Source organism: Amia ocellicauda, chromosome 12, assembly GCF_036373705.1.
Source record: "Amia ocellicauda isolate fAmiCal2 chromosome 12, fAmiCal2.hap1, whole genome shotgun sequence".
Lineage (NCBI taxonomy): Eukaryota > Metazoa > Chordata > Actinopteri > Amiiformes > Amiidae > Amia > Amia ocellicauda.
In genome coordinates, this window is record NC_089861.1 from 4,847,957 (window position 1) to 4,860,283 (window position 12,327).

The 12,327-nt window shown below is 40.6% G+C and overlaps 1 protein-coding gene across 1 annotated transcript in view; it reads right to left on the bottom strand.

Annotated features, from left to right (window-relative positions):
• Window positions 1–12,327, bottom strand: part of glra3 (glycine receptor, alpha 3) — a 66,277-nt gene that overhangs the window by 13,870 nt on the left and 40,080 nt on the right. Inside the window, exons 5-6 of the mRNA XM_066718138.1 lie at window positions 10,599–10,681; window positions 4,177–4,314 (exon numbers count right to left, since the gene is read on the bottom strand). Of these exons, the coding sequence (XP_066574235.1) occupies window positions 4,177–4,314; window positions 10,599–10,681 (221 nt within the window). The remainder of the gene's footprint in view (window positions 1–4,176; window positions 4,315–10,598; window positions 10,682–12,327) is intronic.

The window sequence follows — 12,327 nt, forward strand, 5'->3', positions numbered from 1 at the left end:
TGCAAGATCTCACCTTGTGGAGTTTCAATGATCATGAGAACGGTGAGGAATCAGCCCAGAACTACACGGGAGGATCTTGTTAATGATCTCAAGGCAGCTGGGACCATAGTCAGCAAGAAAACAATTGGTAACACACTACGCCGTGAAGGACTGAAACCCTGCAGCACCCGCAAGGTCCCCCTGCTCAAGAAAGCACATGTACAGGCCTGTCTGAAGTTTGCCAATGAACATCTGAATGATTCAGAGGAGAACTGGGTGAAAGTGTTGTGGTCAGATGAGACCAAAATCGAGCTCTTTGGCATCAACTCAACTCGCCGTGTTTGGAGGAGGAGGAATGACCCCAAGAACACCATCCCCACCATCAAACATGGAGGTGGAAACATTATGCTTTGGGGGTGTTTTTCTGCTAAGGGGACAGGATAACTGCACTGCATCAAAGGGACGATGGACGGGGCCATGTACCGTCAAATCTTGGGTGAGAACCTCCTTCCCTCAGCCAGGGCATTGAAAATGGGTCGTGGATGGATATTCCAGCATGACAATGACCCAAAACACACAGCCAAGGCAACAAAGGAGTGGCTCAAGAAGAAGCACATTAAGGTCCTGGAGTGGCCTAGCCAGTCTCCAGACCTTAATCCCATAGAAAATTTGTGGAGGGAGCTGAAGGTTCGAGTTGCCAAACGTCGGCCTCGAAACCTTAATGACTTGGAGAGGATCTGCAAAGAGGAGTGGGACAAAATCCCTCCTGAGATGTGTGCAAACCTGGTGGCCAACTACAAGAAACGTCTGACCTCTGTGATTGCCAACAAGGGTTCTGCCACCAAGTACTAAGTCGTAGGGGTCAAATACTTATTTCCCTCATTAACATGCAAATCAATGTATAACTTTTTTTAAATGCATTTTTCTGGATTTTTTTGTTGTTATTCTGTCTCTCACTGTTAAAATACACCTACCATTAAAATTATAGACTGATCATTTCTTTGTCAGTGGGCAAACGTACAAAATCAGCAGGGGATCAAATACTTTTTTCCCCCACTGTATGTATATATATATACATATTTTGCATGCTGTGCTTCTATGATTACAGTTGCGCCTCGGATGCTCGCTCTGAGGAATATAATTTCTTCTAATCTAATACTAATCTAGTATAATAAAAGGCTTTATAAAGCACTATACAGGTTATCTTTTCCTTGTCTCTACATATACTATTACACTCATAGTACAGTTGTCAACTCCAACAAAACATTTCATCTGTGTATTTTTTTTCTTTTTTCATTTTCATGATTGCTGTCCCACGGGCCACTCTTTTATCTTCTGAATAGATTAACATGGTAAATTCATCCTGTATACATACTGTCTAAACCTGAACACACATTCTTTATACAAACCTGGGCTCCATTCTTCCAAATCAGATACCTTTTCAACCTCAGTTGCTTTCTGATATAAACCCCTCACTTGGGGCTGAAACCCAAACACAGAGTCTGTTCTGTGACGGTGTCTGTTAATCTTGAAGAAATATGTTTCCAAGGGCTTCTAAAGCAACTTGAGATTGGCATTTATTTTTTTCCTCGTCAATCATATTCTTCTTGGAATGAGAAAGTGTGAACAAGTCGAAACTCGTGGTGAATAATATTTCAAACCATAGTTTGTTTATTAATTAAATACAGCAATAGACATTGGAAGACTGAACAGAGCTAAAAAAAATACATTAAATTATGTAAATGAACAATAGTAATTATTGAATCTTGAGGCTGATAACACTACAGTATCAATTTAAACGTGATTGCAAGATTCAGAGGCATTATTATATATATATATGTTGGTCTGATTTTTGTAAAATGCTTGTCAGATGCTTGTAAAATCAAGGTGTAATCGAGAGAGAGAGAGAGATAGCTGAGCATTATTATTATGCAAGACTAATATGAAAAGGCATATGAAGTCAGTACAATGGAGACAAAAATCTATTTTAACTTCATCCTTCAGGGCATACAAGCCAGGTTGCAATTTAGTTTATTTTTGATACACATACTGAACATCTCTTGCTTTCTATTCTGCGGAAAAGACTATGAGCAAAACAAATACAAAAGCACACATTAAAAAAAACAGTTCTGTGAAGTATAATCATTTCAAAGGAAAGACTTAGACACAGGATGTAGCAGACAGCACGAGGAAGTGATAAGTATGAAGCTATTTCAGATATGAGGGAGAGCAACACTGAGCTACATCAGGAATAGTTACTAACCACAGTCTGCCAGGCGCACTAAGAATGAAAGATTTTGTCTTTGTCTTTGTGTGAGCATATTCATAAATAAATAAATAAACAAATAAATACAACAAAACAACAACACACTTAATGATGCGATCTTTAAATAATAGTTTCAAGTGAAACTGATCAACAGTAATATATTTCAACTCGGACTACAGTGCTACATTTATACATCACTCAATATTGGATCATCTAAACAAACAGATTAAGCAAACAAACAAATACATCACTGCATTTGTTTATAATGCATCATCTCCTGAAGGACACAAGCTAACTCTGAAAGACTAGCATATGAATCTGACACCTCGACAAAGAAGGTCTTGTCTTGACACACAACTCAATACAACATGTCTTTCTACCGGGCTGGACAATGGGAGGCCCTAGGCAGTGAAACTTAAGGAGTTCATGTCAGACCAAGTGCTATGTTCACAAAAAGATCAGCAGTCACAGCCTGTCGCAAAACAAACCCCTGTAAACACACTAGTGCTGGAAGGGTAAGAATATTCTTGAGGGGAGGGATTGCTTGACTTTCTCTACAGATGGCCTTTGACACAAAGAAGCATCTGTGGACAGAGCACCTGGTCTGATGTGGACTCTAGGAAAAAGCCCTTGTGTCTGCTTTGAGGACTTCTGTCTGTATAGGAGAATGGGTTTGAAGATCGTGAAAGGCATCGACCACATCAAACCAGAGGAGCTTTTCCAGATCAGCAGGGACACTCGCACCCGGGGACACAAATGGAAATTGGGCTTCAAGGCATTCAAGACAGAAAACAGGAGACACTTCTTCACACAGAGAGGCGTCACAATCTGAACAAACTCCCCAGCGATATGGTTGAAGTTGAAAATATGGGAACATTTAAAAACAAACTGGATAGGATCCTTGGATCACTTAGTTATTAATGGACACCAAATGAGCACGATGGGGCGAATGGCCTTGATTGGACACTTATGTTCTTAAGAGCATCTGCATATTCCAAGTTGGCATAGAAAGGCAGTCTCCAATCCTTGTCTCGCAGAGCCCTAATCCGGTCAGTTTTACATCAGTAAACAACGGGAACACATGCGACTCATTGAGCAAGTCCTTTTGAAATATGATGAGTCCTTAAATTAACCCTAACTAACAGCATATATCAAGATACTGGCTCAACTGATTGATATGTGCCCAAAATAACAGACTGTCCATTTAAGAGTAACCTGATGGTTTAAAACCTGGAGTTTGGTTGGCACTCTCTAGGAGCTGGGATAGACACCCCTGCACTGGTAAATAGGGGGGAACTTATATCTGACTGAACTTTTGAACCATCGGGAAAGCGTGCCATCTGAGGTGTCTGCCCTTATTATGGGTTTATTGAGAATACAGTCACAACAAACGTACCCAAGTGGAAGAATAACACAATGATTTAACCAACCATAAAGCAAAGGAAAGTGAAGCATATGCAAAGTCTGATTCGACAGAGACTTTGTTTGCTTCCTGTCTGGCGGTTTGTGTGTTAAATCTCTGTGTAAACGCAGCTGTAAATATCCAAAATCGACTGTTTAAAACATTTGGCTTTTTTGTGTGTTTTTTTTTTATCTTGTTGACTTTAATGATGACATCAGGAACCAAAAACTGGACATAGGCTGGGACCCACCCAGTAATTGCAGAATGTGTGTAATATTAATTTTTGGCATGATTCTGAATTGGTGCAAATTTGATAACAAGGCATTTCTCGAAGGCAGTAAACGTGGGTAAAATACAGAACTGATAAAACTAAACTGAGAGATTAAGGAAGTAAAAAGTTGAGTAGTGTAAAGCCAATAACCTCAGATATTATCTTCTTTTACACATTAGAATAAAATATATTTCTACTGAACAATAAATGCATTTTGGAAAGAAAACTCAAAGTTCAAATTGGAAGCACGGCTCTTACCTGTATTGTAATGTTTAGTACAATATCGTAAATCAGACTCTTTCTTCAGTATAAACTGTGGTAGCGTCAGTCCTTCTGCAAATTGCACTGGGCCATTTTCTTGCCACTCAAAAATCAGATCATTCATTGTATATCCAACTGTGGAATGAAATGAAAGGTTAAATCAATGCCAACAAAACAAATTCAATTCTTGACAGAATTACTAATTATGTTCCTAACAAAAGTAATATTGTGCACACACTATATGACCAAAGTGGTTGTGCAGCAATTGCTCTCCTAAAGTACATAAGAACATCAGAATTGATTTATTTTTGTAGTAAAGAACTTTGATTGTATTACAACATAAAGCTTGATTAATCAATAATTCTCCACATCATAGCCTAATGTATACATACACACACACACTCATATATACATATATACACTCACCTAAAGGATTATTAGGAACACCATACTAATACTGTGTTTGACCCCCTTTCGCCTTCAGAACTGCCTTAATTCTACGTGGCATTGATTCAACAAGGTGCTGAAAGCATTCTTTAGAAATGTTGGCCCATATTGATAGGATAGCATCTTGCAGTTGATGGAGATTTGTGGGATGCACATCCAGGGCACAAAGCTCCCGTTCCACCACATCCCAAAGATGCTCTATTGGGTTGAGATCTGGTGACTGTGGGGGCCAGTTTAGTACAGTGAACTCATTGTCATGTTCAAGAAACCAATTTGAAATGATTCGACCTTTGTGACATGGTGCATTATCCTGCTGGAAGTAGCCATCAGAGGATGGGTACATGGTGGTCATAAAGGGATGGACATGGTCAGAAACAATGCTCAGGTAGGCCGTGGCATTTAAACGATGCCCAATTGGCACTAAGGGGCCTAAAGTGTGCCAAGAAAACATCCCCCACACCATTACACCACCACCACCAGCCTGCACAGTGGTAACAAGGCATGATGGATCCATGTTCTCATTCTGTTTACGCCAAATTCTGACTCTACCATCTGAATGTCTCAACAGAAATCGAGACTCATCAGACCAGGCAACAATTTTGGTGAGCTTGTGCAAATTGTAGCCTCTTTTTCCTATTTGTAGTGGAGATGAGTGGTACCCGGTGGGGTCTTCTGCTGTTGTAGCCCATCCGCCTCAAGGTTTTACATGTTGTGGCTTCACAAATACTTTGCTGCATACCTCGGTTGTAACGAGTGGTTATTTCAGTCAAAGTTGCTCTTCTATCAGCTTGAATCAGTCGGCCCATTCTCCTCTGACCTGTAGCATCAACAAGGCATTTTCGCCCACAGGACTGCCGCATACTGGATGTTTTTCCCTTTTCACACCATTCTTTGTAAACCCTAGAAATGGTTGTGCGTGAAAATCCCAGTAACTGAGCAGATTGTGAAATACTCAGACCGGCCCATCTGGCACCAACAACCATGCCACGCTCAAAATTGCTTAAATCACCTTTCTTTCCCATTCAGACATTCAGTTTGGAGTTCAGGAGATTGTCTTGACCAGGACCACACCCCTAAATGCATTGAAGCAACTGCCATGTGATTGGTTGGTTAGTTAATTGCATTAATGAGAAATTGAACAGGTGTTCCTAATAATCCTTTAGGTGAGTGTATATATATATATATATATATATATATATATATATATATATATTCATATTAAGAATGCAGAATCTAATTTACATTCGTGTCCTTACATAAACCTTGCTGAACTTAGCTTGGAATAACAACTTGTCAACTATACTGCCATCAAAAGCTTAAACGCATCCATCAAAACTTCCCTCTGTAAATTCATTATTTATGGAGACTGAAAAGATTAATTTTCTTTAAATCTAATTCTAGCCTCAAAACGCTGCCATTCAGCTCCAGTTTGATGGAAAATTCTCTTCTGGACAACTTTCTCTAAGCTATCTGCAATTTTTCTTTCTCTTTTTATACAAGGTGGAGTTGAAGGACAACACGGCAAGGGTTGAAATATTGAATACCTTCTTATAAGAACATGCTTTGCTTTTTATTCTATTCTGGAAATGCAATTTTAATCGTTCAGAAAAAATAAATAAATTTGTAATCACCAGAGAAAAGCAACGCAAAAAGAAATACATTGACGTACGAGTGCGTATGCTTGCGTACAAAGCAACCTCTCTGCACTTCGCTCCAAATCCTTAAATCACTTCTACTTGTGATCTGGAGGCTGATAGAGATGAGTCTAGGTTTTCAACTACACCTATTTCACTCCCCCACAGTGCGATGTCTAGTCTGCCACTGTGTTATTATTTCACAGGGGTCAGTATAACTCAGCGCTCACCCATATTTGAATGCAGTGCTGGTTTGCGTTTCTCTCTCAAGGCTACACTCAGAAGTTCTTTATTTCTATTTCAACCACCAAAGGCTGTGAACATACCAGTCACGTTGTTTGCCCCTAACAAGATTGCAGTTTCATTGGTAGCATTACAGCACCGAGCAGCCCAATTCAATGTGGCAGCTTCCACACAATGAGCAAACGAAAAGGATTTGGGGCGAGGCGGCTAGTGGGGAGGCATAGAACGAGCCGGGGCGACTCATTTACTTCAGAAGTGGGGGAAATAAAAATGCTTTCATCACCACTACATTCATTTATGTTGATGCAATAGTATGCATAAAGTATGAGTGGTGAAGGGCGGGAAAAAAAATAAGTATGCAAATCTTTTTGGGCTGTGATTGTGACCTGGGGACACAAATGGAAATTGGGCTTCAAGGCATTCAAGACAGAAAACAGGAGACACTTCTTCACACAGAGAGGCGTCACAATCTGAACAAACTCCCCAGCGATGTGGCTGAAGAGACAATTTGGGAACATTCAAAAACAGACTGGATAGGATCCTTAGTTATTAATAGACACCAAACGAGCACGATGGGGTTAATGGGCTCCTCTCGTTTGGACACTTTCTTATGTTCTTATCTGCGATAAGATGCAGCTTGGGTTTGAACCGCTACCAAGGAGTTTGAACACCTGTTAACACCTAGAGGTTTAGTGAAAATAGTGGGATAGATCATGCATTTTTCCCTTAGAAATACTCTGGACAGACTGAGGAGAGATACAACCATTATTTTTGACAGTAGTTGTCAGTCTTGAGCTTGGGACCTCTCCTAGTTTCTGAAAGGTTATCTTTATTGGGAAAAAGACAATTTCTCCTCATCCCAAAACAGCAGCCTTCAGTCTGGAGAAAAATGTTCAGCTTGGTCTGACAGGCAGTTACGTAATGGGCTGTTAAGAAGTGCTGAAAATGAGGCGATCTGAAAAGGCGAAATGTCAGGGAATGTTACGCTGACTGTTGGAAAAGCTGTGATTTTATATTGTTAGCATGTGTGTGATGCGTGGTCAGACATTGTTTGGATTCAAGCCGCTGTTTGGGGGGATTTCATAGCTCTTCTATGGCTCGGGGTGTCATGTCACCGCAACAGGGTCATCTACACAACAAGCTCTGTTACAAGTGCGACACAATTACAATCACACCAGCTCTGTTATTTAACCTGGAGGTGGGATGTCTCGGACTTTCAGACACAGCTGCGCTTGTAAAATAGAATTGCTCTGTGTTGTGTTGAACCCTGACTAAAGGATTATGTCTCAGCTGATGTAAATGGAGAAGGGAGAGGATTATGTAGCATCACATATTTTATTCATAAGTTAGAAAATAAAATGCAATTCAAAATATATCCCCCCAAACAGCTTCCCTCAATTAATGACTTTCGAAAGCAACCACGGACTGAATTTTGATAGACTTCCTTTCTCATCTCAAAAAGTTAAATATTTGCGCTGAACTCCTTAATTGGAGGCCTTGTGAGCTGTGGTGCATAATAAAACCATAAGAGACCTACAAATGAAGACAAATTACCTCTGTGAGCATTGGATGGCGACATGAGAAAAAAGGGAAGGGAAAAAAAAACATCCCTTTGAGCAGCCAGTGCGCCAGAAAGGAGAGGGTGTGTGAAAAGCATTTAAATACATTAACAGATATCGTTAGAGGGATTTCTTGTTTCCTTATATATCTCTGCATTGGCCCTTTCATATTCACTTTCTTCGCTTTAAAAATAGAAACAGCGGGCATCAAACCAAACTGTTGTGGTGTGGTTTCATGCATTCATAATTGAAAGTGTTGGCATGTATCAAACAGATAATGGATGAAAGTGCCGATGAGAAGGCTGTCATTAACATATGGAGACTAAAGACTCGGGACCTTAGTCATGGCAGCAGCCGTTTCAGGTTTAAAGACATTGCAGTGCGAAATTACTTTTATATATAAATAGACAGACCGATAGATATACAAGCACATGGAACGGACTGGATATTTCCACTTCACCAATATGTTGATTGCGATTCTTATTTCTGCATATGAATAGCATGACGGGGATGACTTAAAAGACCCCAGATTTGCTTCGGTAGTTATCAGAATGAATCTATTTAGACACCATTTGGCTAATTCGCTAGTGCAGATTAAACATGAAGTTAAAAAAAGCCATTATTATTAATACATGGAAGAGCAATCCTATTTGGATAATCTAATATTTTCTTTAATGCAGCAATGCCCATAGACTTAGTATGAATATTTTAAATCCAAATTAAAAGAGTGTCAGTCCTAAAAATATACGATTTATTTAATTTTCATATTTCCAAAAATCACAAAACCTTTCAAGAAGAAAGTACAGCTGCACAGCTACTTAAAATCGCCTCAAATTGAATATGTCCTTATATTCATCCCATTTCTCTCCTGTCACTCTTCCCCCTCTCCTCGTTTGACTTTTGTCCCAGAGACACTTAATATCCCCATTGCTATCCTCTTCCCTTCTCCCTGTCATATTCGATCGCATCTGTATTTATCCAGCTGGAACTTCCGCTTTCTCTCCCTCAAGAATTAAGGCTTTATCTCAATTTCTTGGTGCTCGGTTGAAGCGTTGTGTTTTCATAGCCATAACAAGTCAAACACACAATCCAATCCCTGGTATTTCTTAAGAGGATAAACAAGGGGATGCCACTCAAGGGGACAGGCATGGGAACTAATAACACGGGCAACGCAAACTGCTCGATAGCGTTTGCAGGAAGTTGGGAGCTGGTATTGGAACTTCTCAGCACACACGTGTAAGACATCCTATAAGAAATAGTATCAAACTAAGAGACTATAGCCCTCTACTCTACCTGAAGGATATATCGCAGTGCATTCAATTACTGCCATGTACTGCAGGGATTGTGACTCCCTCTTGCCTCTGTTTGCGACTCACAATGTCATAATTGGAGGGGGGAAGGGTACTTCTGCAGCCCCTGGCTTTTGTTGACTTGCTGTGTATTCATAACATAAGCGATGGGGGGGATGGATGGGGGGTTGTTGCTGAGACTCAGCGGCACAGATCAGCCACGCGACTGCAAGACGGAGAGAGGGCTGCTCTCTGACAGCTCGAGTGCATCCCCATACACGTGGAAACTGTGGATGTAAGCCTGGCGCGTATAAACAATATGTAGCCTACAATTATTTCAGAGGGCACCATTATGAGTTTTGCCCCCTCCGCCCCTATGCAATGCAGCTGCCACCCTCTTTCGCCCCCATAGCAAACTAATTTCAGGCACGGACAATGGCATCCAGTTACTGAGTGTGCTTTGCAATGCCTGAGTAAGATACGAGGCATTACACTGACATTTGCTTTTGCGTTTCTTTGTCAGATGAAGAGCTGGAAAATATAAGACTCATTAGTAGCATGTTAATTGAATTATACTGAGTGAATAGAAACATCCTTTTGTGTGTGTGTGTGTGTGCGTAGCTTTGAGATTAGCACAAGTCTTCATGTGCTTAAACAGTGACAGACCTAGCTCTTTATTATATCAATATGTAATCTGAAATCTCCCAAATTGTCCGATATGAAAATTATTAAATGACATTAACACATAATTAAATTAAATTCAGTTCAGGGTTTGACTAAACACCAGAGAGCCCTGATACAATATGAGCTAGAGCAAATTTGTGTAGTTGGGAAACCAATTCAATTGTTGTAAATGAATGTACAATTCGGCATGCATGATTATAAAGATGAAAATTCGTCCATCCCTTTTCTAGAACTGCCAGTACAGTACAGTACAGGGTCAGAGGGAGCTGGAGTCTGACCCGGGGGACACAGGGGGAGCCCGGGACAGCATGGCAGTCCATCACAAGATAATACTGACACACAGTAGCCATTCAACCTAAGCAGCATATCTGGCACAAGGGAGTGCCCAATGAAACCCCAAGAGGCATGAGGAGAATAAGCAAATCCAACACGCGCAGATGTCTGAAGCTCCCAGGAGCCGAGAGCTAACCTCTGCACTGCCACGCTGCCAACGACACAAACTCAACTGAAGCACAACACAGAGACATATTAATTTGGAGTGGACAGGAAGTTTCACTACTTACAACTTTCCAGCTGCATTATGCAGGTTTGTACGTCCATTGGGAAGTTCTTGAGATCCATGGGACAGGAAAGGGTTAAAGTCAATCTGTAAGAGACAAAGCATATGAATATGATTCATATGCCTAAATATAACACTGTCAAATAATGCATCCATTGTGAAACTGTATATATATATACAGTACAGAAAAACAGACTGGAGTAGAAATGTATATATATATATTAAAATATGATGGCATATTTACCGATCGCACTACATACATACATAATGAAAGTATTTAAATAGTATGCACATACAGTGGGGGAAAAAAGTATTTGATCCCCTGCTGATTTTGTACGTTGCCCTCTGACAAGGAAATGATCAGTCTATAATTTTAATGGTAGGTGTATTTTAACAGTGAGAGACAGAATAACAACAAAAAAAATCCAGAAAAACGCATTTCAAAAAAGTTATACATTAATTTGCATGTTAATAAGTGAAATAAGTATTTGATCCCTTGTACACTTTTGATAGGTACTGACCACTGCAGACCGGGAACACCCCACAAGAGCTGCAGTTTTAGAGATGCTCTGACCCAGTCGTCTAGCAATCACAATTTGGCCCTTGTCAAAGTCGCTCAGATCCTTACGCTTGCCCATTTTTCCTGCTTCTAACACATCAACTTTGAGGACAAAATGTTCACTTGCTGCCGAATATATCCCACCCACTGACAGGTGCCATGATAACGAGATTATCAGTGTTATTCACTTCACCGGTCAGTGGTCAGAATGTTATGGCTGATCGGTGTATATATATACACACTTAAGTGATAAAGTAGACGTTCAAGAAGACTGATGCCAAAAGATTTATTTGCCACTGTTTCTAGTTCTGAAAGGTATTCTTCAACTATTTCACCCTTTTAAGACAACCAGAATGATACGCTGCTTATAAAGACTTGTGTGATGTGGGAAACAAAATAGAAGAAACATCAGTTTTATTAATAATATGAAGCCAGAAAGTCAGTACACAATTTTTTCTACATTTTATATATATACATATATATACAGTGAGGGAAAAAAGTATTTGATCCCCTGCCGATTTTGTATGTTTGCCCACTGACAAAGCAATCAATCAATCAGATTCCAAACTCTCCACCATGGCCAAGACCAAAGAGCTGTCCAAGGATGTCAGGGACAAGATTGTAGACCTACACAAGACTGGAATGGGCTACAAGACCATCGCCAAGCAGCTTGGTGAGAAGGTGACAACAGTTGGTGCGATTATTCGCAAATGGAAGAAACACAAAATAACTGTCAGTCTCCCTCGGTCTGGGGCTCCATGCAAGATCTCACCTCGTGGAGTTTCAATGATCATGAGAACGGTGAGGAATCGGCCCAGAACTACACGGGAGGATCTTGTTAATGATCTCAAGGCAGCTGGGACCACAGTCACCAAGAAAACAATTGCTAACACACTACGCCGTGAAGGACTGAAATCCTGCAGCGCCCGCAAGGTCCCCCTGCTCAAGAAAGCACATGTACAGGCCCGTCTGAAGTTTGCCAATGAACATCTGAATGATTCAGAGGAGAACTGGGTGAAAGTGTTGTGGTCAGATGAGACCAAAATCGAGCTCTTTGGCATCAACTCAACTCGCCGTGTTTGGAGGAGGAGGAATGACCCCAAGAACACCATCCCCACCGTCAAACATGGAGGTGGAAACATTATGCTTTGGGGGTGTTTTTCTGATAAGGGGA